The 26,565-nt window shown below is 38.7% G+C and overlaps 2 protein-coding genes and 2 long non-coding RNA genes across 4 annotated transcripts in view; 1 reads left to right on the forward strand and 3 right to left on the reverse strand.

Annotated features, from left to right (window-relative positions):
* Positions 1–1,356: 1,356 nt before the first annotated feature.
* On the reverse strand, positions 1,357–2,271 carry LOC310731366 (little elongation complex subunit 1-like; the record flags this gene model as incomplete). Its single annotated transcript, XM_083550965.1, has 4 exons — positions 2,186–2,271; positions 1,858–1,958; positions 1,673–1,771; positions 1,357–1,550 (listed from the first exon to the last, which is right to left on the reverse strand). The coding sequence occupies exons 1-4, from the start codon at positions 2,209–2,211 to the stop codon at positions 1,357–1,359; spliced, it is 420 nt and encodes a 139-aa protein (XP_083407091.1). The 5' UTR covers positions 2,212–2,271.
* Positions 2,272–2,331: 60 nt separating this feature from the next.
* Positions 2,332–3,323, reverse strand: LOC310724821. The gene is made up of 3 exons (XR_014533177.1): positions 3,287–3,323; positions 2,978–3,138; positions 2,332–2,376 (listed from the first exon to the last, which is right to left on the reverse strand). It is a non-coding gene; the product is annotated as an uncharacterized lncRNA (long non-coding RNA).
* Positions 3,324–3,384: 61 nt separating this feature from the next.
* Positions 3,385–5,606, reverse strand: LOC310731433 (uncharacterized protein; the record flags this gene model as incomplete). Its single annotated transcript, XM_083551073.1, has 7 exons — positions 5,469–5,606; positions 5,216–5,253; positions 4,985–5,067; positions 4,842–4,869; positions 4,701–4,751; positions 3,801–4,007; positions 3,385–3,455 (listed from the first exon to the last, which is right to left on the reverse strand). The coding sequence occupies exons 1-7, from the start codon at positions 5,489–5,491 to the stop codon at positions 3,385–3,387; spliced, it is 501 nt and encodes a 166-aa protein (XP_083407199.1). The 5' UTR covers positions 5,492–5,606.
* Positions 5,607–11,111: 5,505 nt separating this feature from the next.
* Positions 11,112–26,565, forward strand: part of LOC310725688 — a 104,293-nt gene continuing 88,839 nt past the window's right edge. Inside the window, exon 1 of the long non-coding RNA XR_014533467.1 lies at positions 11,112–11,393. This is a non-coding gene — a long non-coding RNA (uncharacterized lncRNA). The remainder of the gene's footprint in view (positions 11,394–26,565) is intronic.

A 26,565-nucleotide genomic window follows, 5' to 3' on the forward strand; every position in this document is an offset into this window, starting at 1 on the left:
TGTCACAGCAGGTAATTAGAAGTAGTGGAGCTCTAATGACGTCATTAATAGCGAGGACAAGACACACAGCAGTTTGGGATTCTTTTATTGACTTTATTGATTAATTGATTTGGAGTATGATTGTGTTTCTGATTAAAGTAAGTTCATGTGTATGGAGTAAAAACAACCTGTACATTTCTCACTTCCAGACAGTATTATGAGATGTTCATCTGCTGGAAGTTCATGTTTAATGCTGCATGTTTTATAGGATTTATGAGCTGGAAGAAATGTTTTACTTTTAAATGTTTTCTTTTAACCAACTGGTGCATTTTTATCTATATGCTTCAGATGAGTTTTATAAAAAACACATTTTTACTTATTAAAAAATGAAACGTTATTCTGAGTGAAACCAATTGTTTATTAAATGCATTATTCACTAAATAAACATCAATGAAAACTGGATGATTTGTTTTTATTGAATGTAAAAATATAAATTTGAGGATAATTGAACGTAATGAATCGAATAGTTTTGGATTAAATGAAGATTTTACTGAACTAAACAGCACTGAATTCTCCTTTAAATCAACTTAAGTTTACTGAACTAAATACTGTTACTTATATGAAAATAAACCCGGTTTCTTGAACCCTGTTTGGTTTCAGCCCCACTTTTGGGCCTCACAGCTGAAAATGACCTTCCTGACTTTCAATGGTAAAAGTTCCTGACAACAGTGTGCTACATACACAATTTACATCTCTTTTGAAACAACACACTTTGGGCTTTACATCATCCAAAGATGCTGAACTTAGAAAAAAATGTGTACATCATAAAAAACTTTCTTTTGGCTTTTCCCGTTAGGGGTCGCCACAGCAGATCATCCACATGTTTGATTTGGCACATGTTTTTACGCTGGATGCCCTTCCTAACGCAACCCTCCCCATTTATCCGGGCTTGGGACCGGCACTAAGGCTTGTGCAACCCTAATGGCTGGGGTTGGTTCCCTGACCAGGGATCGAACCCGGGCCGCAGCGGTGAGAGCGCCGCATCCTAACCACTTGACCACCAGGGAACCTAATGAATCTCTTGACAATACAGACAGAATTGAATATTATTCTCTGTAAGAAACAGCTTCCTTCTTACCTCCTACCAGACAGCCAAGACTTGTACAGAATACAGGAGATGATGGTCACATGCAAGGAGTGCAGTACCTGCCAGAACTTCCTGTAGTTCCTTAAGTATTGCTGTTGGCCTCTCAGTAGACTCCCTATCAATTTATTATTATAATATTTAAATTATAAATGATGACCAATAACGCTGTGCAGATCTATTATATATTTAATTTATTTATTTATAAAGACATACATTTCTATAATTAGAATCTATAAAAGATTATTTGGCTTTTTTTTGGACGACAGGAAGCTGATCTGACTAATGCACTTGGTGACGGCTGGGGGAACGGGCTTTGTGAACTTTTGCTGCCATAATTGCAAAGTCTTGAGAGTGGCTTTGGGGTTGCTGGGTGCAAGATCATGACTGGCATAGATTAATGACAGCTGCACCTCCCACGGCATATCTGCACACAAGATACATGATAAAATTAGAACTTACTGAAGCACTTTCTTTATAATAGAAAACTAAAATTTATAGAATAAAGATAAAGATTGATAAAGATTTGATGATTTAGTAATACAGTACCTTCCAAGTCTTTTTGTGTCCCAAACTCAATAATGCGTTTTGTCAGATTTTCCACTGATGCTGCCAGGTTCTCCTTAAGGCCTTGTTGGCCAAGTCGCCCTGTTTGAGAAGGACAAAGACCATGAGTGAAAAACTGAAAAATCCAGAAATAATGTGCTCCAAAACAGGATTTACAGTAAACTTACCAAGTAGCCTGATAACTGCTGCAACAGAGACGTTTCTAAACTGCCTTCGCTTTGTTTGTGTTTCCAACAGCCAAGTGTTCAAGATCAACCAAACTCTTTTTCTATTAAATAAAAAATTGGATATATTAAGTGTTTGTAGCAGTAACTGATTGACCAATTGTGAGTTCATGCAACAAGAATGGCAAAAATTTCAGCCACTTGATTATTGAGACACACACTGTCTCATATGAGTCTCACATTTGTAGGACTGCAATCTATCAAATGATTATTATTTTTGAAACTAAAAAGCTGGGAATTAAACACGATGACGCGGTTTTGCATTCAGTACCGAATAACATGGGTGTCGGTCCACATCCAGCCCAGTTGTGCACAAAGAAGATCCAGACTGAATACGTAGTCCCAGGCGGTAGGACAGAGATCATCACCATACCAGCGGCTTTTCTGGAATGTCAGACGTTTGTCTTCCAGAAGAGCGTTCAGTGTGCTGGTGATGGTGCTGCAGATGTTTCCAGGAGGAACCTGGCAGAGAAAACATCTTTTCTTCAGTTCATTAAAAAGATGTTTACAATAATATGGTGATGATGGAAAGGTCACAACCAATCACAATTGCAGATCTTTAGAACAGGGAGGTTGTGCTCTAACTGTGCATTCTGCTCTTTATGGTTATAACTCCATTTATTAACACTAATATAAGGAGGAGTTCTAGAAAATGACCTCTGAATGACAGATTTTTAAATAGACATGTGAAGTAGCACACTTTACTATAGGGTTTATGTATCAGACAGTAGCAGGGGTAAATAATGCTCTAGAATAGTACATGAGTATGCAGTTTGAGGCTTTTGTCATCAGCAGTGTCATTAAGAAATGTCATTTACAGTCGTGTTTTTTTCTCTTTAAGAGAAGTGCAGTCTGAGGCATTCTCTGCAAATGGTCATCAGCATTAACTCACACTAATACAAAGAATAATATCCTTAAATAGTGACTTGTAACACAAATTGTGAAGCAAAAAAACGAATTAGCTCCACTAGATTACACTGAGACTTGGGAATCAAAACTAGTTGTTGACTGTTGTAGTTGTTGACTGTTCTGATGACTGTGTTGATAAGAATCAGCTACTTACCCTATCCCAGTGCAGATATTTGCTGAGCAAGCATAAAATGTCTCCGTCCGCTTTCATTTTGGTCACGATGTGTATGGCTCTGCATAAAGGGCCGTCATAGGAAAAAACACATGGCCATGCTGTCACCATGACCATTATTAATTTAGGGGCTTCAGGAAAGTCTGCAAAGGAAACAAAACAATACCACAGACGTAAAATACACTGTATAGAGAGAAATACAAAACCAAGAACAAGACACATTTTGCTTCTTTGTATCATTGTCTGAATCATTTTTAGTAGATATGTAATGAAATGTCAATATAATCTCACCTTCTTTAAGAAGTCTGTAGGCGAGGGCGTGCACTTTATGAGTGTCTCCTCTCTGCTGACATAAGACTACATAAACCCGACAGAGAAACTGCAGGACGTTATGTGACATAGACTTTTTCTCTGCCTTGATCTTGTCCATGATGACTGTCAGAAACGTCTCCGCTAAAGACTAAATGAAGCAGAAGAAAAGGATCATCCAATATCCAACTAAATCAAACATGTACTCAAATCATGTATATAAAACTATTAGATGTGTAGGAAAACTACTAGGCTTTGTTTAAACCAAAACCTGGAGTAAACGTTTTTACACCACAAACCAAATTTACTGCTCATTTTAACAACATCAGGGCACTAAATGAACTTTTACAAATGAGAAAACTCAAATCCACAGCTAAACAATAAAGTTGTTTGAATTTTGTGCACACTAAATAAAACAGAAGATAATAACTGACCTTGTTTACACAAAACACAGATGTGACCGATTTTTCCTCATCTGTCAGACCAGGAAGTTTACCTCTCCCTTTAAGTAGTGCAGAAACCCAGTTAGTAGATAATAAATCATAACTGGCATCATGAAGAGTTTCCAGTGCACAAGCGATGAGGGATTGTGTTTTGTTGTGTTTGTGCTGTGCAGCATCGATTCGAGGTCTTTTAGCAGTCGTGGGTTGTGACGTGTCTGATGCAGTTCTCTTTGCTCTCGGGTTTGTCTGGGTTTGATTTCCTGCGATGGGATATTTGAAATCAGATACACGCAAACACAAACACATTAAATGTATTATTTTATATTTTATATACAATAACCAGAATTTATACTTCACTTTGTAGGATAAAGAAAAATGTGACCATATTAAGATCTTCGGCTGATTAACATTCTATCATGAATGACTCCTAATTACAGCTCAATGTGAAGTAACAGGTTCAGCTGACGTTGTTTGCTGCTGTTCATGAAGCCTTTGGTGTGTGTTTTTTGGAAGATGTTGATCTTTCTCTAGTTCCACGTTCTCTTTATTGTTTTGCCCAATTTATGGTGACGGTATTTGGATTACGATCTGGATTTATGTGCCTGTTTATTTATTAGACATCATTTTAATCTGAATTTGCAGCCACTCTTTTTATCATTACAGGACAGACATCAAGGAACAAAGATTCAAACTGTCACTGACAAACACCCTTCCAGAGAGACGTATATTATTTCCTTATAGAACATAAAACATGACTGTTAAACATTAAGGGTTATTAGGATGGTGAAAGAAATTTGCATTGTCGACTCTTTTTTCATTACATACAAAACAAACAACTGGCCTCGCTGTTCCAATACTTTTGGAAGGGGAACGTACATACTAGCTTTAGCACATGCTAAGATCGAATTGTATCTTCTCCAGAAAATAGTTTACAACAAGTCACATTTAAATACCTTTGTCAGCTTTCTGCTTATTGTCAGTTTGAGTGAAGGAACTCTTTGTCTCTGCAATGACAATCACCAGTTTATTACATTGTCAATGCAAATACTTTACACATCAAAATATACAGAACCTCAGATAGATTATTGTACTACCTTTGTTCAACTCGTTCTTGAGTTTTTTCTGTTAAGGTTCAAAGACAAAAACCAGAGACAAGACAAATGGCATTTAGTTTCACTTAGTCACAGTTCTCACTTAAAGTTTCATTATGTCTGCATTTGAAATCAAAAGAAAGTACCTCCATTAAGCAGATGATTTTCTCGAGACTTCTCATTTTGCACTTCAGCTCTTGAATTTCCAGATGTTTACTGGTGTTTTCGGCTGTACAATAGTTAACAGAATGATATGAAAAGGTGCTCAGATCACACTAATCACATTATATGTTTATTTGATAGAAATGAATCATGCAGTAATAATGTGCTTTTACTGTCTTACACACTGAAAGCAGAAACATTCAAACTATACACACCTTTAAGTGCCAGAAGCTGGTTTTCAATACCAGAGTTCCTTTGGAAAAGAAAAAGAAACGTTCAGATAGAACACGATGTTCATTGGCACTTTATCTGTAGGATGATTTTGTTTGCAGACATTTACATAAATTAAATGTGACGAAATCATGTGACATGAACAATTCTACAGTATAGATGATATATTGGGGGGGGGTGTTTTTACAGAAAAAATTATTAGTAAAAATAAAGTATAAACAGTAAAAAAAAAATTACTTGTTTGTGTCTGTGTTCAGCATCTTTAAACTTTTCGAGTCTACAGTCAGTTTCTTTTTTATTTTAAGAAAATTACCCACACACAGTCTTAATTGTCAGCTGTCCAGAAAAATGGCGGTGTGTGTACCAGTTTCCATGGCAAAGAGGGCGTGGCTTTGGGCCGTGTACTTCTGTCTCGGTCTCCATTGATTTGTTCGTCATGGAAAATTGATGCACCAATCGGGGACGCGGACGCTACCAGAGAGGCGGGGCTTCTGCGTTGCATACGTTGCACAGTATTTGTAATGATTTTGCATTAATGTTATAATATCTGATAGCCATTAGAGGGCACTCTCGTGCTGCATGTGGGTGTGTTTGCAGTGTGCAGAGTAAACGAGTAAAAAACGCTGTGCAGTCATGTCTCCGGTTCTTTCTGCGCATGCTCCGAACTTAATGGGATAATATGTGTTTTATAACATAATGATGCAAACATAACAGTATTTACATTCATCACATTACTGTGCTGGAAAACAATACAAATTAAATAAAAAAGAAGAAAAAGTGTAGAAGAAGAAAAGCGGGACAAAGACAGAGGTAATGCGATGTAATGAATGGTGATGATCATATAAATAAACTCAGTTTAGTAAAAGTTTGTGAACAAACTTTATATTGGTCCAGTTTTTAAAGTTTATTCTAAAAGTTATAAATAGTGTAATAAGTGGACAAGAAATATGAGTTGTTCATGTCACACAGATTTTTTATTTAGTTTTTTTTATTTCAATTCAGTGTCATTACAAAATAGGTTTAAATTTGTCGAGATTTTATTTGGACAAACATATCGGACAAAAGAAATCAGCAACATATATTGGTCATCCTGTATCAGTCGACCTCTAGGTGTGAGTTTAAATGATATGCTCAGTTGTATGTATGAGATAATTGTAGTCTGGACGGTGAGACGCCACTAAGCGTTAATATTATAATAATTACACTGATCTATTAGAGACGCTTATCAGAAAAGTCCGAATCAAATCCACTCACAAGTGCAGCAGATTCATGTGATGTGAAATAAAGTCCTAATGGCAGCAGCATTATACAGTCATATATATATTTCTATAAAAGAGCTCTGATACGGATTTCAGTCTTTAAGAAGAACATCTTCAGAGGGGGTTTTTCTCGTCCTGGTATCATAAGTGTAGATAAACATAGGTTGTGTTTAATTGACAGCCCTGATGAAGTCTGATGACCTGAAGAGGGTGGAGCTGAGACTTCAGACAGCAGACGGACTTCTGAGGAGGAACATCAGCACCACACGAGAGGTTAGAGGTCACCCAACCTGTAATTAATCCTGGAGGAATTAAGTGTGATTAGAGAGATAGTGATTTAAATGTGTTAATGCAGCTGTGTGTGTGTGTGTGTGTGTGTGTGTGTGTGTGTGTGTGTGTGTGTGTGTTACTGCAGTTATGATAATAATAATAAGAATTATAAGTATTTTGGGGGCTGTTCATCAACCATACAAGTGCTGGTCAGATTTGCAACGATGATGTAATTGATGACTTTGCAACAAACAAAGCAAGAAAGATCTGTTTTTAGGAAAATGACTTTGTAGTGAAAAATGTATTTATTATTATTATTATTACAATTTATTATTATTTATATTCATATTGTATTTATGTATTTATGTATTTATTTGTAAATGTATTTACTGTAAAGATAAAGTAAGTGCAGATTGTTGTTAGTTATTTATCTTTTTAGGTGGCAGCAGGATGGGAGCAGGTCATGACGTGGAAAGGAGACTCTCTGCTTGCAGACTTTCTGTGACGTAGCTTCCTGTGTTTGACTGTGTTTTTAAACAAACTTTACTATTTATCTCTCCTTTTTTGTGTGTCTGCCTTTGAGCACAGGTGAGGACTCGTTCGATGCCCAGCTGCGAGAGCGGAAAGCGGTGCTGGAAACATCCCGGGCGGACGCTCACTCGTCCCAGGTAAATTCCCGGGTTGAATCTAACGCTTCCAGCACCTCAACTCCGCGTGTTTCTCTGCCCAGGCCCACGGACCCTGGATGCTGCAGCAGCGGAAGACACGAGCCAAGCCCCGGTCCAGGACGTCTCCCCCACCACCACCACCGGCCTTCGAGATCTCGACCGAGAACCGCTTCGCCCCTCTCCGCGAGACGGAACGTCATACTGTGATTCTTGGAGATTCCATCGTCCGGCATGTCCGCGCTACCGAAAACAAAGGTAAGGTGCACACTCGCTGTTTTCCTGGTGCTCGTGTTCTCGATGTCGCTGTGCAGGTACCCGCGATCCTGTCATTCCGATTCAAATCAGTCCGATTGAAAGATTTAGCAGTGGACTTTTTACATGAGACGTTATCTAAGCTGATGTGATGTTCACAATCACGACTTTGTGACGTGCACTTTGTGTATATTTTCTGAAAGGAATGATAAATGGGCCGATTCGAGATCTGATACGGATGCCAGGTGAAGAGGAGGTGGAGATTTGAGGAAGCACATTTTGTCCCTCAAGTATTGGGTCTTATCAACAGCATTAATCGTGTTAACGCATTTGCATGGAAGAATTTTTATTTTGTTCGGTTTATAAAAAGGTTCATGTCATGAAGCCTCTTGTGCGAGTATTTTAATTATTTTTTTAGTCCGAATCTTGATGTTATTGTTACAATAATTATGGGAGTCACGTGATTAAGGAATGAACGATACGGACCAGAAGAGATGAGGGTGAGCTACTCATTCTGTTTATCATCATTTGTCCTTTAGCTGCCTTGTCATATTTTCATTATTGGAACTAATGTCAGAGTTCGTGTATGTAGACGTGTGTATGGGTATCTGCTTATTGGAAATGTACCATTTTATATTATTTCTGATCAAAGGAACGAAATGATCTAAAGAACCAAGTCACTGAAATGAGGCCATCTTCCAATCACTAGCAGTGATCAGTAATACTGATGAGTGCCATACGGGGGCACTAATGCTTCGAGTAATACCAGGGAATGGATCAACGAATAAAAGATGCTCTTAGCATGGAAAACGATGCATTTGTGGCCTGTACACAATAAGATAGAAGAAAGACAAGAAACAAACAGCAATAATCAATAGACTGGAAAGCTTACCGAACAAAAGTCCAGCAGGGGGCGCTCGCCTCTAACCCGGGTGTGTGTTTCTACAGAGAAACACTACAGGAGCTCATGTAGAGTCGCGCCATCACCATCTCTGTGACGTAGCATCCCTGATTGGTGCAACAATCTTTTTAATCCACCAATGAAACTTCATAGTCAAATGTCATGCTGTCATAGTAACATGCAAACATTGTAAGTCCACTATTGAATCGAAGGCCGTTGTTGAGACCAGACGTTTGTTTACTGCAGTGGGAATGTTCACTTTAAAACTGCAACAACATACAGAAATATTGCATTCTCATTTCTTCAATTACACTAAATATTGACAAATATATATTCTGTATATGTTCTAGATCTGTATTGAGCAAGTATAAGAGAGAACATTAAATATGATGTCACATGTAGTGACAGACATTTTCACGTTGTTCTAATCAACAGTATTCGGGGACCTACGTTCCTGTGGTGGTGAACATGACTGCGAGTTCTCCAGAAGAACAAATGCTGGTAATGTACAGTTCAAACACACACTGTTTTTCACACAGAATAAACTAAAGCCCATCACTTCCTCATCACCTAAACACACTGTTCATTTAGATTTTACTTACCGCAGCCAAACGGCCTCATTTTGTAAACCCCTTGATCACTTACTCTGTCTTTAAGTGAACTAAACGAAGAGGAATGAATCTCCATATAGAGGAATGTGAGCGCAACTGGCAACCGCTCTAAAAGGACACAGCTCTGATTTGATTAAACAGAGTGAAGGTTATTCATGAAGTATATCAGAATTGTACAAATCAATGAAACTACTTACTCTATGAACTCTATTTGAACGAAATCATTACTGAGTTTGGACCAAAATGATATCTGTATGCTAATGTGTGCTAATCAGGAAATACGTTCTACCTACCTTTCCTAGCCTGACTTTAAAATCCCACCCCTGTCTGGCCTGCACTTCCTCCCTCACTCTGCCCTGTCTTTCCCTCCTGCATTGCCTGAGTTTATCTCACCCACATTACTTCACCTACATTACCATACCTAACTGTGCTATATGTAATGAGGCACACAGGGACATGGTAGAGACTTGGAGGTTGTTCGATGTAGTTGTGAGAAAGGTCAGGGGTCATGTGTGTACCCTGGTGCTTGAATTTGAATGCTTTGAACCAGACTCCATTCCCAATGGTCCCTCCACTGCAGCATCATCCATCTACCAAGAGGACGGTGCGTGTGCTTACTCTTTGTTTCAGTACTGGTTCATTTTCTGAGTATATGAGCCTCAATTATTATAATTTTTTTTATTTTTGACTCGTCTAGTCAGTGATTTAATTGCTACTGTCTCTGTTGTCTACAGATGAACAGCTTGAGAGTTATTCAGTAAAATCTGCTGCATTCGATGGCGCTGAAAAGTCTACCTCTTCAGCTGAGCCCGGTCCTGCACAAGCCGTCACACCAAAGCCAGATAAAACAGAGCCTGTGCACGTGCCCCCAGAGGTTCCAGCTTCTGCTCTATTCACCATCGATGAGCCGAAACAGACACAGCTCCTCGTCCTGACGACTCCCGATCGCTCAGAGAGGTGAGTTTAGGAATCGTCGCTGTCCCTGCACTGGATTTTAATTGGTCAAAATCTTTTACAATGTGACTAAATTAAACGTGTAGTCCAGCATTTTCCAACATGTTTTAATTAAGACGTATTGCAAATTGTTAAACTGTTGTGCATGTTAAACGGTGTTGACTACAAAAGTAGCCTGAAAGAACAAATCCGTACTTTTAGAAATAAAACCCGTACTTTTTAAATACGTTTTTTACAAATAAAAGAATTAAACATCTTTAAATTTCAATATGCAATATTATCTTTTGGTAATGGCGTATAAAAATCTCACATAATCCTTCCTTTTTCCCACAACTGCCCTTTGACTTTCATTGTAATCGAGTGATGAGTAACGTTTTCTGCTCGTCTCAATAAACTAGGAGGCATGTTAGCTCTTGGTTGTAGTTTTTGAACATGGACTACAAATACTGTAGATATAAACTGAGGTGCCAACACTGGAGTATTTCTTTAAATAACTATATATAAAGATAGAAATGCTGTCGTTCACTTCGGTGAATGTGTGAAACCTACATTTACACTACAAATTCACAGTAATACTGGTGTTTTATTATTAATTGGGTGTGTTTGTGTGTTAGGATAAGCCAGAGCTCGCTTTCCAGCAGTCTGACTTTGACCTTGAGCCAGTCTCAACCACAGTCGAGAATTCCAGTGTGTCTCCTGTGATTGTGGAGCATCTGGCTTCAGCAGAAACACCAGCAGATGAGATCGAAGCGCAGGAAGCCGAGCCGCCGAAGAACGAACCCGAGCCCAGCTCTGAGGATGAAATGCACAGTGAGACCTACTTCTTCTGACTCGCACACTTCATCATGTTTTTCACTACTTTTCATGTCTGCTTTTGCTCGTTTCTTTCTCAGAGCCAGAGATGGAGAATAAGAGGATACAATATAGTAGAGACTTTTTTTTGAGCATCCAGTTCATGGCTGATTGTGTGCAGAAGCCAGAGGGGCTTCCACCCATACCTGGATGCAGATATTATTTATATACAGTCGTGCTGATGTTGTGTGTTGCGTGAGCTTTTCCGGACGGTGCGCGGTTTCCTTAACAAACTGACGGCAGAGATGTTCAATCAGCTGATGAAGCAGGTGAAAGAGCTCCACATCGACACAGAGGAGCGACTTAAGGGTGTCGTCGACCTGATTTTTGAGAAAGCCATTGATGAGCCCAACTTCTCTGTGGGGTACGGGATCATGTGTAAATCTCTGGCTGCGGTAAGTAAAACATCACATCTCCTTCTTTATGTTTTAGTGCATTTAAGCCTATTTGTGATTCTAACTGTGGAATCACAATGTAAATATCCACATGGATGCCAAATTTTAGGAGCAGGAGGAGCAAAGAAAAGTTCAAGAAAAGCTACGATCCATGGGCATGAATAGGCGAGGTTATAGAGGGCATATGTGTTCTAGACTAATCCTTTTTACAGCTTAGTCCCCTTTCTTTTCACAGCACTTAACCAATGCACTGCAACTTTTTGTTGTTATTTCTTGTTTCTTCTACAGTATTTCCAAGTCATGAGACCATGAACACTGTGAGCATGAACATTACAATAGACCCCAACAAGATCCCTAAAATCAACAAGGTACTGACTTTACATGTGCAGAAACATGCTTTTCAAATGCAAGCTTGAACTATTTCAGTCAGCATTTAAAGCTTGAGATGTAGATGAACTCAAACCTGCTGGTGAAACGATTTACGTAGTTGAAAAGTATTAACCTTTAAGAGTTGCCTGAACTAAGCGTTCGAAATCCCCCAAATGTTTGTGGATTTAGAGCTTTAGGAGAGCTGCTTCATTCCTCTTTTAATAAAAAACTTTTGAAACATTTTTCGTTTTCTTTGGCCTGGATCTTCTCCTCAGCCCTCGCTGTTTTCTCCTCCCGTTCTTCCATTTTTCATTCTGCAGCGTCTTCTGTGTTACCTGTTCAGAGTTTAGCGGGTGGTGCATCAGTAAGAATGGTCCGTGGGGAAACGCGGTGCTCTGTGTGTAGTTAAATAGACTAAGCCAAGTTATTTGCCTCGATGCTTTTTTGTATTTGAATTACTCGAGTTACACAATTCACACAATTTAAGTAATGTTATGGAATTCTACTTCAAAACTGGCAATCTGTTAAAGTACACGTTTTTCTACCAGGTTTATAAGAAGCATTGTTATTTAAACTGAATTGTGTTTGTGTGTAGATACCAGCAGATGATAAGATTTATTTGGATCAATCAATTCAGACTCAATTGAATCAATACCAGTGAACTGACTCAGTGACTTGAACTGAATCTAAGGAGTCGAAATTACCGAACCAAATCTTTTTTAAATGAATCGATTAAACTGAATGGATTGAATTATTAAAATAAATCTATTGAATTAAATTGTTGTTTTGAATTCCAAAGATTTATTTCTGATGTTTTGTAACTAACTGAGGTGGTCAGAAGTTATATTTAAACAGTAGATGTTATAAGGCTGCATTCAAACTAAACTTTTTGCAGCAATCGATAGTTTTGATCAGTTTAACTTCTGTTCATGTTCAAATTATTTTAATCAGAACATTTATTTTATTATCATTTACTTTTGTCACATTTTCCCAACATTTTATCATGTGGATTTTAATTCTTAGTTACGATTTAAATGAAGTCCAACACTTTAATAAAAGACACAAAACAGACACAATATTAAAATATAAAATTTTTATTAAATATTACAATAAACATTGATGTTTTGTCCTTTATTATATGTATGGCATGTGCTCACATGCTGAATCTAAACCTGTCCAGAGGTTTGCAGATTGTTGCTCTCCAGTGCTGCCATTTCCTGTTCCTCATGAATTATTGAGGAATCTGGTTATAAAGCGAGTGATGTTTTGTTTGGACTTTTGTTTTTTCTTAAATTCACTTTCAAATTTCAAAGTTTCCTCCAGCTGAGCAACATGTTCCTCCAGTCGCTCTCGTTCTCTCATCAAATTATTTCTCTTGTGCTCTGCCCTCTTTTTCTCTTCCTCACAGTGGTTGAGGAAATCCTGGAGCTTCCTGGTGGTTTGGAGGTGTGAGGAAGTAATTTCCTCCAGGTCTTGTTTGGCCTTCTCTTTTTCTTTTCTGTGTTTATTTTGCTCAGAAAGCAAAGTGGCCTCTCGCAGAGCAAGACGTGTCTCCAATTCGTCTCGGTCTCTCATCAAATTATTGTTCTCCTTCTCAAAGAGATTCAAAGAATCCTGAAGCTCTCTGATGGTCTGGAGCTGTAAATTGTTCCTCTTCTCAGTGTCTAGTTTGGCTTTCTTTTCTTTCTCTCTTTTCAAAGTGGCCTCAAGCTGAGCAACACGTTCCAGCAGTCGCTTTTGTTCTCTCACCCAGCTCTCTCTCTCACGTTCTACTGTTTCCTTCTGTTTCTCATAGAGCTTCAGGGAAGACTGGAGCTCGGTGATGTTTTGGAGATGTGTGGAGTTTCTCTCATTTATGTCCTGTTCCCACTGCTTTCGCTCAGAAGGCAAAGTAGCCTCCAGCTTTTGCACCGTCTGCAGCAGAATGGCTTTCTCTTCATTCTCTTTTGCTAACTTCTCTATCATCAGATTATTAAATGCATCCAAGTCTGTTACTACTTTCTCCATGTGTTCCAGCTTCTCCTTCGATTCAGCAATCTGCTCAGATTTCTTCTTTCTTCTGGTTTGAAAAATTTCTCTAAACCTTCTGAAGAGCACCATGTTTACGTGTCTTTACTCAAACGCACAAACCTTAGAAATTAGAGAAACACAGACGCATTCTGACTTATAGACATTGACCCACTGTGACGTCACACAGAGATGCCCCGCCCACCGTCTGTGACGTCACCCGGTCTCTCTCTCTCTCGCACGCGTTCTCTCTCTCTCTCTCTCTCTCTCTCTCTCTCACACACACACACAGACACACTCAGCGCATGCGCACATTACAGAGGTAAAGAACAGATAAAATATCATGTCTTCACAACTTTTCTGTTGTTCCTGAGAGAAGAGCGATATTACAGTCATAAATAAGATAAAAACGGCTGTAAACTGTGTATAAAGCGAGTGAAGGTCAGCGGGACTCCATGCTCTCTGAGGACGGACCGGGGCTAGCTTAGCATGCTAACTTCACAGAATTATACCAAGATTATCCAAGAAATTGTAATAAACTGAAATACAGCAGTGACGCAGGTACAAGAGAAATAGACACACGTTAGCAAAGCCACTTTACCGTTCTTTCACATCTCATCTCATCTGTTCAGGCAAACCTTCCTCAGCATTTATTTTACATTCTCCAAGAAAACGAGAGGCTTCAGAATTTTTTTTCTCCGTGCTTGTTTAATAATATGTCCATCAGCATCATTATCAGGTATATATGTAACAGGATTTAGCAGTGGAATTTGCTCGTGTCCACCACGTGTTGGCTGCATGTGCATGAGGTGGATCTGGATGCTCTAATCAAGTCTCTTCTCCTTGCATATGTGGGGCTTTTTAAATAATGTGTTCACAGAGGATAAGGAGGATTAGGTGATGACATCTGTGCACATATTGTTTTGAAATGTAGTCCTACAGCTAATATCAGGATAAGCTAAAAAAAAAAAAAAAAACTCCAGTGAGTAAGTTCCATCTTCATTATGGATGTGGCTCCTTCCTACTAAAGAGAAATAATCTTTTATTGAGATCTCTCCTGATTCAGCCCTGAGTTCTCACTTAGGCAGTCTTCTAAGGTCAACAGACCAAATGGTGCACAGGTTAAGAGAGAACTGCTTTGATGATCAGCAACAGTGGATTCACGAGAGCAGAACCAGTCAGAATTCTAGTTCTGGTGATGTCTAGAACAGTCGCTGGACACAGATTATTCGATTTACAAACATTGGAAGACTTCAGGCTTCGTTTTAGGATGCAAAAGGATGTGTTGGCTTTTCTGTGGCCAGAGGAAGAGTTAGTGAAGAGTTTTCTTATTTATCTCTCAGAATTCTTGTTAGTCTTCACCATTTTTTTATTGGTGTGTTATAAAGTGAATGTGTCTCGATCAAAATACAACAAAATTACGTCAATAACTGGAGCAATGCCAGCCTTCTTCTCTTCTGACAACAGATTCAGTTTAATGACAACCCGATGATGTGTTTTCACGAGTGCATGGTTTTACCTGGATGCACCCTGCTCATCTTTATAAGAGGCCTATAGTTTAGAATTAACTTCATAACATTTGGACTACCACTGAGAGCATCTTGAGCGGCTGCATCACTGCCTGGTTTGGGAACTGCACCGTCTCTGACCGCATGACCCTACAGAGGATAGTGAGGACGGCTGAGAAGATCATCGGAGTCTCTCTCCCATCTATTATGCAAATTTACACGACACCCTGCATCCGCAAAACAAACAGCATTGTCTCTAACACAAGACATGACACAAAACCAAGATAGCGCCGACCAGTATACAGTAGGTTCACTGGTCGGCGCTATCTTGGTTTTGAGTCATGTCTTGTGTTGTCTGTCTGTACTGTTTTTTGTCTGCACTGTTTGCACCAGGTTGCACTCGATGCACTTTATGTAGCTTGTGTTGTGTTGTAGCTTTATGTTATTGTTTAGTGTATCACCAGGATTCCGGAGGAACGTTGTCTCGTTTTTACTGTGTACTGTGTACCACTGTGTATAGTAGAAATGACAATAAAAGTCTCTTGACTTGACTTCATCTGGTTAGGAGTCCTCTGTATTATCAGGGATTAAATCTTATGAGAACAGAAGGAATTGACAGTGAAATATTGGTTACAAAAAACTAAATCGCCAATGCCAATTTTATGCACAATATTTCTTCCTTTCTTCGATGAACATGGGACTGCACTTTATCCTGCAACATCTGGACAAATCGGGATCTTCATCTGTATCCAGTCCTTCATCTGTATCCAGTCCTTCATCTGCATCCGGTTCTTCATCTGCATCCGATCCTTCATCTGCATCCAGTCCTTCATCTGTATCCGGTCCTTCATCTGCATCCGGTCCTTCATCTGCATCCGATCCTTCATCTGCATCCGGTCCTTCATCTGCATTCAGTACTTCATCTGTATCCGGTTCTTCATCTGTATCCGGTCCTTTATCTGCATCCAGTCCTTCATCTGCATCCAGTCCTTCATCTGCATCCAGTCCTTCATCCGCAGCCACACCTGCTGTTTATTCCAGTTCTGCTCCTCTAATTATTTATTTCCGGTATTTTAAGCCACTCAGAGACTTGATATCATTTTACTGTTTATAAATATTTTTGCTAATATTATATAGTTGTGTTATGATTTTACTTTTGTGGATTTACTGCTATTTGTATCTATTGTTTTGTATTTGTATTTGTACCTTTGTGTGTTCGCATCAATTATACTTTATCGTTTGACATTTTTGTAGCATTTTCAGTCATTAAAAATAAAATGTTTTATTGTACATAGAACAGTGACTCATGAATTATTCTGTGAACCTGCTGAACCCATTATCATCTTCATTATTATTATCCTTATTATTTATATATATATATATGAACTTTATATGTTTATGATGTAAACAATTATAAACTCAATCTGAACAGAGTGGGGATCCTGATTATGTTCCTCATCAAAACCACTAAGAACGTGAACGTGATCTTCAGTCAATTTAGTGATCCTCAGCACAGACCTCATAGTCCTCACCAGAGTCTGGATTCTTCTGAAAACACACACAAAAGCCCCACATCACCTCTAATCCTTTTCATCTAGTAGCAGCTCTACATTTAGCTGCAACTGCACTAATAATACATTACAAATGATACAAATGTACTATGATTTAAGTGAATCAATGCTTCAGTTCAGTGAGATTACAAGTTGGGTTTAAAGCTGTAGATTTTATAGGAGGGTGGATTTTATTTCTACATACTGTTCTTTCCTTTAAAAAAGGATTAAGGGGATGATTTGGGAAAAGGTAGAGGTTTATTCATGTTTACTCCAATAACATCACTTGGGAAGGGCAGATTTGAAGAGATGGTTGTGGACTTCAGGAGAGCACAGAGCGACCAATCTCCACTGATTATTGATGGTTCGTCAGTGGAGATCGTCAAGAGCACCAAATTCCTTGGTGTTCATCTGGCGGACAACCTCACCTGGTCACTCAACACCAGCTCCATCATCAAGAAAGCCCAGCAGCGTCTCTACTTCCTGAGAAGGCTGAGGAAAGCCCATCTCCCTCCCCCGATCCTGACCACGTTCTACAGAGGGACCATTGAGAGCATCCTGAGCAGCTGCATCACTGCCTGGTTTGGGAACTGCACCGTCTCGGACCGCAAGACCCTACAGAGGATAGTGAGGACGGCTGAGAAGATCATCGGAGTCTCTCTCCCCTCTATTATGCACATTTACACGACACACTGCATCCGCAAAGCACACAGCATTGTGGACGACCACACACACCCGTCACACACACTTTTCACTCTCCTACCATCAGGAAAACGGTTCCAAAGCATTCGGGCCGTCACAACAAGACTGTGCAACAGCTATTTTCCTGCAAGCCATCAGGCTACTTAATACATCAAACTGTACAACTTGGACTTAACACTTAACACACACTCATCACTCATCTCAATTCATTGCACCATCATTTATTTATTATTATTCATATTTGACTGTACTACACTGTTTAACTGCTGTTTTTTTGCACCTTTCACTGTATTATTGTTTACATGCCGTCTTTTGCACCTTCGACTACTATATTGTTTACATGCTTTTTTGCACCTTCGACTTTGTTATATTATACTACACTGTTTACATTCTGTCTTCTGCACATCTTGACTGCTGCTGTATTTTTGCACTACATTGTGTTCTTATATTCACTCCCGGGTATAGTTTTTATAGTTTTTACAGTTTACAGTACTGTATAACCAAGTATACGGTAGGTTTACTGGTCAGCGCTATCTTGGTTTTGTGTCATGTCTTGTGTTGTCTGTCTGTACTGTTTTTTGTCTGCACTGTTTGCACCAGGTTGCACTCGATGCACTTTATGTAGCTTGTGTTGTGTTGTAGCTTTATGTTATTGTTTAGTGTAGCAACAGGGTTCCGGAGGAACGTTGTCTCGTTTTTACTGTGTACTGTGTACCACTGTGTATAGTAGAAATGACAATAAAAGTCTCTTGACTTGACTTCATCTGGTTTGGAGTCCTCTGTATTATCAGGGATTAAATCTTATGAGAACAGAAGGAAATGACAGTGAAATATTGGTTACAAAAAACTAAATCGCCAATGCCAATTTTATGCACCATATTTCTTCCTGAAAGGTTCAGAGGCGATTTTGGAATTACTGTAGCGATGAACATGGGACTGCACTTTATCCTGCAACATCTGGACAAATCGGGATGACTTTCTGATTCTGATTCTGAAAAACACAATGAGCATAAGACTGGTATTTGAACATTAGAAAAACAGTAGCGTCATGGCATAATCTAAGTGATATACAGTTATTATCCTGTTTCATTCAATGCATTAGCTTTTACTATCCTTATAAAGAGATGAGTGATAGAGCTGCATACACGCCTTTATCTTTTATACGTTTCCCCTCTTCTTCTTTCCTCTTTATTCTGGATTGGGATCCTGATGGCTGAGATATTTATTTTTTTTGCATCCTAGAAAATCTCTGAGGAAACAAAGATTCTTAGGTGAGGGAAGAGAAATGAGGATGGAAACCCGAGAGTGACTGGAGGAAGCTGTACAGCTGTTCAGCAATATGACTTCAGCACTAGAGAAAGAAAACCAGAGAAAGAAAAAGAGGAGATCAAGCTGGACATGTCCTACATATAATAAAATACAAAAATATCAGTGAATATTGTAACTAAATATTTTTTATTCCTTCAAAATAAATAAATATCTTAAATATAGTGTGTGTTTTGTTTCTATTATTAAATTATTATTGGACATCATTTAAATTTAACTAAGAATTAAAATCCACATGATAAAATGTTGGTAAACGGGACAAAAGTAAATGATAATAAAATTAAGGTTCTGTTTGAACCAAATTTTACATGAACAGAAGTTAAAGTAATAAAATAAACAGGTATTATACAGTATTCACAGCATCAGTTTAAATATTAAATCACAATAACACAGAGATTAAATCAGTTTACAATACATGAGTTCTTCATGGGTTCATCTGGTGCACACAATACTATAAAGTTTAGTTCCAATGCAGCCTCATAACATCATAGTTCAAGTATAACTTTTGACAACCGCATTTAGTAGAAAAACATCAGAAAGAACTATTTAATAGATTCATTTTAATAATTTAGTCCATTCAGTTTGGTCAATTCAGTTCGAAAAGATTCTTTTCGATGATTTCGACTCCTTAGATTCAGTTCAAGTGACTCGGTTCAAGAGTTCAGTTCGGTCGCTTCTAGTCAAAACAATGAGATCGACCGAGACTGAATCCATAGATAGTTCAAGAAATTTCCTTTCAGCAGTCTCTCAAAAAGAAACCAGCAGGTGGTCAGAATGTTCCTACTCTGTTCCTGGGTTAGTTTCAGGGGTTCACCTCAGTCAGCTTCATCTGGTCATTTATGATTCTACAACATTCATATAGTCACTTGGGTCAACTTCCGGTTTGTGTGTAATCTTCCCTTTGTAATCTGTACATGCGCAAAGTGTGTGTGTGTGTGTGTGTGTGTGTGTGTGTGTGTGTGTGTGAGAGATAGAGAGAAAGAGAGAGAGAAAGAAAGTGAGTGACATGATGATGTCACAGGCAGAGGGCGGGGCATCTAGGTGTGATGTCACAGTGTGACACGTCTATATAAGTCAGAGCGTGCTTTTGTTTCTCATTTGTGAATTTAGCAATTGTAAGTAAAAAGACACTAAAATTGACAACCACCAAACAAACAAACAGCAGCAAGAAGCAGCAGCGATTAGCAGCAACTAAAAAAACATTAAAAATCCTCTTCTATTGAACATTTCTTTATACAGGTACCTGGTAAGTCGTCTATATAATTATGGTAGAATATTGTAGAATATTTAGTAGAAGACTTGAAAAGTACAAAGTAATTATTTAGCGACATTAGCATGGGTAACTAGCCGGCCAGTTAAGCTTAGCTTTTATAGTTTAGCTTTTTTAATTAATCCAACAAATTGACCTAATAATTAGTATAGAAACTATTAGATACAATGAAGTAGCTTAATTTAACCTATTTAGCCCATATTTTAATCAAACTCATGTAACCTGTTTACTCCAAGTATAATTAACATAATATACTAATAAATAGAGTAGAATAGGGTCAGAGTGGGACTACAATTTTAATAATCCTTGCAGCCGTGGCATGTTTTATCTGTTGTGGAATTCCTTGTCATTGTTTAGACAATACGTACAACTCCCAGTGTATAAAATTACAGGTGAAGTGTCTTCTACAGAAAACATCTCCACAGATATGGATCAAAACATCTATGTGAATTTGGATGGAGGGATTATGGCCCTAGTCGATGAGAAAAAATGACTGTAACAAACGTTTCCTTATAACTAAAATCACTAAACCCTTTCTACGCTTCAATTTTGATCCTAAATATAATGATAATATCGTATATAAATCATGTTGTTGTTGTTGTGTGTATTTTATGCTGTGTGCAGGAACATGGCAGCTGGTGAACAAAGGAGGCTTCTGCAAGATATGCGTCTGCATCAAGGCACGTGTGCGCACATCGAAGCATGTGCTGAGGGGTATCACTTCAACTTTCTCACCTCTAGAGCTCCCTGCGATGCTTGTTTTTTCCTTGTTCTTCAAAAGCATTGCCTGTGGTGCCTGGAGCAGCCCACCTGTCCTTTAGGTAAACGGTGCCATCATTTACCCCGTAAATGGTTCAGGTTTCCTCCAGAAAAGGACGAATTTGTTTGGGAAACTGATGCGGACCGGTTCAGACCGGTGATCGACATTCTGCACCATGCTGACATGTTCTCCCAAGATGGAATGTGGCTAGATTCCATCCAGAACTCTGTCTATGATCTTCCTGCTGGACTTCAGCTGATCACCCGTATCTTTCATGTGCGTAGGGCTATTACCCTTGCCCAATCGTTTGGAGTTCCTGCACGCTCGCTGGGTGCTCCGAGCACTCACAGTTTTCTCTTCACGGACTTCGTCATGCAAAGCACCTTTGTAACGTACTACACCATCACCTTCTGTGGCTATGTTCTATGGACAACTGAACCAGCGAAACATCGTGATTGGAATCGTCGTCCTATCCTTTGTCGCAAATGTCACACAATCAGGAGAGACTCAATGGTATTCTCATCGAGACGTCACGGTGCTGGTTTGAGGTTTCACGATGAGGTGTGGTCTGCACTGAAGTCTCACAGTTCTATATCTGCTCCCCTGCCGCACTGGATCAGACGACTATCGCCCATTCCAGTAAAAAAAAAGAAAAAAGAGAGAAAAAAAGGCAAGTGAGTCTGGACATCAAGGACAGGAACTGAAAGCTAAACCTCTCCATGTCCAATAATAATTAATAAAATCAATAAAAATCTAAAATATGAAATCTATTTAGTGTAATCTGTTTATTGAAGTGTTCGACATCATTTAAATCCTGATTCTAAATTAGTGTTTCTCAACTGGAGGATGCTTTTAAGCTGAATAATTAAAGTCCACATGATAAACTTTCGGGAAAATGTGACAAAAGTAAAATTGCACAATTATTAATAGATGAAGTTAAACCATGATTTTTGTCTTCCTTTCAAACGCCGTATGACCTCCTCATGGGTTCTTGCATCTTGTTAATATCCCTCTTGTGGGGCAGGGGGCTGTGGCTCGGGGTCATAATGCTGAGGGGGAGGAAGGTCAGGAGGGAGAGGGAAACTGGTCCTCAGTGCCACATTGTGCAAAACACCACACACCCTGATAATCTTACACACTTTTCCCGGGTGGTATAGAAATCTGCCAGCTGAGACATCCAGAGCTCCACATCTGCATTTAAGGAGGTGAGGAGCATCTGAGGGGTGAAGCCTCGGTCACCTGTCATATTATAGACTACATCAGGACAATGTTTACAATTTCTACATGTTGTTAAAGTCACCAAGAAGCCAGTCATCACGTCCTGCAGCTGCCTGTAGTCTGTTCCCTACACTGCTATGTGTCAGGATAAAGGAATCATGTGCTGAAGAAGGTCAGTGTGCCACAGTGAAGGGAAACCTGATGTATCGACTACCCACCTTAATAATAACATCCAAAATGACAGGCATTATGACACTCAGGTGCAGATACCAGACCTATAGCATGAGATTTAATAGAATTATATTATATTTAAAGAAGTTCTTTGTGAAAAAGTTAATTATATATAATATTTATATAAAGTATTTCCCTGTCTGCCATTTCTTACTAGAAACAACCTGTTGTCATTAACCCCAGAGTGGTGAGGACCTGTATTTGGATGGGGATGGCATGGTTCTGGTGTGTTTCCCTCTGTAGTACTGGACCCAATTCAGCACATAGATCCAGGAGCACAGCTGTAGGAATCTAAATCAGCTTATTAGCCAGTCCTCATCCAGGCCAAGAAATCATCATGGTCCCTGGAGACTCTTTCTCTCCTTAATCTTCCATTGGCACCGCAGCATTTATGATTTATTCCATCTCATTATGGAAAGATAAAATAAACTGATATTTGGTCCTGTGCCATGAACATAAAAGCAATAATAGCTACAGAAAAGCTCCTGCTTCCCTCTGTACCAGGTATTTAAATCCCATTTAAAATGCTTTCAGTGATTCTACATTCTGTTTCTATGAAGTGTTTCAACAGTTTGCATGTTAATTGGCTGTATGGTGCATTAAAGTGCATGTGAATTATGTGAATTTATGAACCACATCTGGCTGGAAAAGACAAGTGTCCAAATACTTTTGACCACACAGTGTGTATCAGCTGAAAAGCAGCAGCTTTAGATCAGTCGCGTTTCCACTGGGATTCAACTCTGAAAGATTACTTTTGATTTTTATTATATGAAATATTTTATATTATAAATTTGATATTATTCAAATTATTATTATACAGTCTCCTCCAAGCAGCTCGTCCCCTGTGAGGACTCAGTCTCCTCCAAGCAGCTCGTCCCCTGTGAGGACTCGGTCTCCTCCAAGCAGCTCGTCTCCTGTGAGGACTCAGTCTACTCCAAGCAGCTCGTCTCCTACCAGTCATGTGCCTCACATAGAGATAAATACAGAGCACATAGTGTTTGAACAGCTTTATGTTATAGGTTACAGAGGGATTTCTGTCCAACACCAGGGGATCAGGAGGAGAAAGAAAAAGATGAAGAGATCAAGAGGAAGAAGATGAAGAGAAGATGTTATGGACTTGTCTCTGAGCAACAGTTTAAAGTCTCATCTCATTCGTTCCTGTTCAGTATCTCACCTCAGGTCTGGGGAAATCAATGATTCCTGTAGATGATGTGTTGTGTATACAGTAGAACATCAGCTGTAGGAGAACCAGGGAATAATTGACTAAACAAGGATTTGAATATCAAGATTTTGCAAAAAGGAGGAAGTTGTTTTTGCTGATAACTGATCAAATCTCACACTAGGGCACTTTGTATTTGTGGAAGTGGTGTTACGAATCTCACGTGTAAACATTTGAATTGTTTTTATGCCTCGTTAGTCTTAAAACAACCATTTTTAGAACTGACTAATAGAAGTTTTTTTTTTTTTTCATGGATCACCTCAAATCAGTGTTACATTCATTGTGTGTGTATAATGATGGCATGTCAGCTATAAGGGTGATGAAGGAAAAGTCAAATCCAAATGAAGTTTGTCACTTGTTTGTTTCTTGTCATTATTTGTTGTCCTCCCCATGTGCTGCTGTACACAGGTGAACAGAGACGTCCATTCCACACCAAACTTTTTACAGAAATCACCAAATCTTGATTTTAATACTGCTGAGATGATTTTATAGGAGTTTAGTTTCTTATTTTAATACAGATATAAAAATCCCATACATATTATGGTGTAGTCGTGAACCAGTTGAGAAAACACTAAGTGCTTGTAAAAAGACTGGCAGCAGATCAAAATCAATCACATCTTTCATTAATGTTTTTTCTTTTTTAAATACATTTTTGGACCTGATTGTATTCAATAAAAAATATGTATTACAGTTAATTTACCTTGTTATTAATTTACCAGATTATTTTATTCTTATGATAATTTCTTGCCTAGAAACGTCTTAATAAGTAGATGATTATGATTGAAAGATAAACAGAGACTATAAATACTACCATATGTTTAAGTAAAACATCTGTTTGTGTTCAGAGTTCAGAGAAGGTAAGTATAATGAATAATCTAAGGGAAATTTAATAAAGTGTTTGTTAAAAGTGCAGTGTTGTCAGGAAACAGAAGGAAATGAGGCCAGGTAGCATGAATGAATGATTTATTTTCTAATAGCTCATAACACACATCTGACACGCGCTAATCACGTGTTCTCTCATTCTCTATTTTCAATGCACTTCTACTCCCCCTAATGGTCACTTTAAGTATAACAACAACAGGTCACCACATGCAGTACAAACTAATTACCCATCAAATTAAACCCCATAATTTTTTTTATCAAAATCACATTCCAAACTGCAAACACGTGTTTTCTATTAAATATTATAATTCTAAATATTTTAATACCTTACTGTGTCTAAACAGAGGAGCGCTATAGGAACTCGTGTAGGGTTTACAATTACACACCACTTAACTTGTCTTTACACCACCCGTTTTCAGCTTCCGTGTCTGCATTTGAATCATTGAAGCCCCGCCTCTTTTGTGACGTCGGTATCTCTGATAGCGCCCTGGACTCGCTTTTATTGTCATGACAACTTTGTTGTGCTGCAGTTCAACACAAACATTTACTGATCACAGCAATGAAGCGCAAACAAACATCTGAAATGTTTTTAATTGTTTTTAGTGATAAGCGTCAATGTTTTGAACAATCCGCTCTCCAAGACACCAAAAAAGATTTTTCAGCCAGAAAGAGCGACTTTCAGAAGAAAGAAGGAGAAATAATGACAGATAATAAGACGGGTAACAGCTTTTATTTTGTAGATAAATTTAACGTTGCCAAGTGCAGAGATAAAAAAGGCAACATCAGAAGGCCAATGAATGCCTACATGGTTTGGGCGAGGAAACAGCGGCCCATCTTTTCCAAGGCCAATCCAAATAGCAGCTCTGCAGAGATCAGCATGCAGCTTGGGATCCAGTGGAACAAACTGAGTGAAGAACAGAAGAAACCCTACTACACTGAATCATGGAGGCTTAAACAGGAACATGAACAGTTGTTTCCTGGTAGGTGAACTTTCTTTATAGACAAATGGCAAAATAACAAAACAAACACATCAATTCTGCTATTTTTATTGTTTTTATGTTGCTTCTTACTCTTTAAATTCTTCTTTTCTATCATGTAGATTGGGTTTATAAACCGCTTCCAAAGAAGGGAAGGAGAAAAGGCAGTGTGCAGAGTAGTGACTCACAGAGGAGACCTGATCATCAACCAAACCACCACATAGTCATGAACATGCCAGAAGAAGTACCAGTCCATGACCTCGTGCCTGAAGTTAGTGATCAGTTCCCCGGCCTTAGCCACCAAGAACTGCTGTCTCCTAAAGACTTCTGCTTTGATCCTCCTCTTTTCCCTTCTGTTTCTGAGTCGACTTTCTGCCAGACCAAGTGAGTTAGTAAACTGCATTGGAACAGTTTCAGAAGAATGACATGCAAATGAAGTTTTACTCTGCATCTTAAATAATCGCCATAATCGCCACTCATTTACTTTAATATGCAGCTAAAATTGTGCACTTCTGTTTACAGCACCTGCTATGGGTCTGAGTGTACAAGCAGTGAGGTTCAGCTCGAGGACGAGGAGGAAATCACTTTGCTCAACAACGACATCTTTTCCATGTTAAATGAGGATTGTGACTTTTTTAACCAGTCTGGAGCCCAGAATCATACTGAAGACCCACACAACAGCACAGAGATCCTGGATTCTGTACCAGCCTTTGATGTCGACAGCTTCGAGGATCTGTTGAAGCAACTTGAAGAAATAGAAAATCATTCAGGAATAGAGGAAGATGGTGAAATACGAACATTTCATGTACTTTAGTGTGCATGTTGTTTCACCATCTTCATATTTTAAATTTATTTAAATAAATAAAGATTTTGAATTTCAATCATGTCAAATGTCTCTTCATCACAGAGAGCATTCAATGATGGTATTTTTTTTCTTGAAATCCACTTTAGTAAAGTCAGTGATGTTTGATGTCCTTAAAGAAAAGGAATTTGACAGAATCTGAAGTTGAGGTATTTTCTTGCAGCTTTAGTGCTTTGTTCATTTTGAGCTCTGAAAGCAATATAGCTGACAGTTAATGTGGGGCAGAACCTGATTCACTTAAACATCTGTACTTTATAATTAATCGCATGGATTGGCACAAGAAAGTGGATG

Source organism: Silurus aristotelis, assembly GCF_946808225.1.
Source record: "Silurus aristotelis genome assembly, chromosome: 1".
Lineage (NCBI taxonomy): Eukaryota > Metazoa > Chordata > Actinopteri > Siluriformes > Siluridae > Silurus > Silurus aristotelis.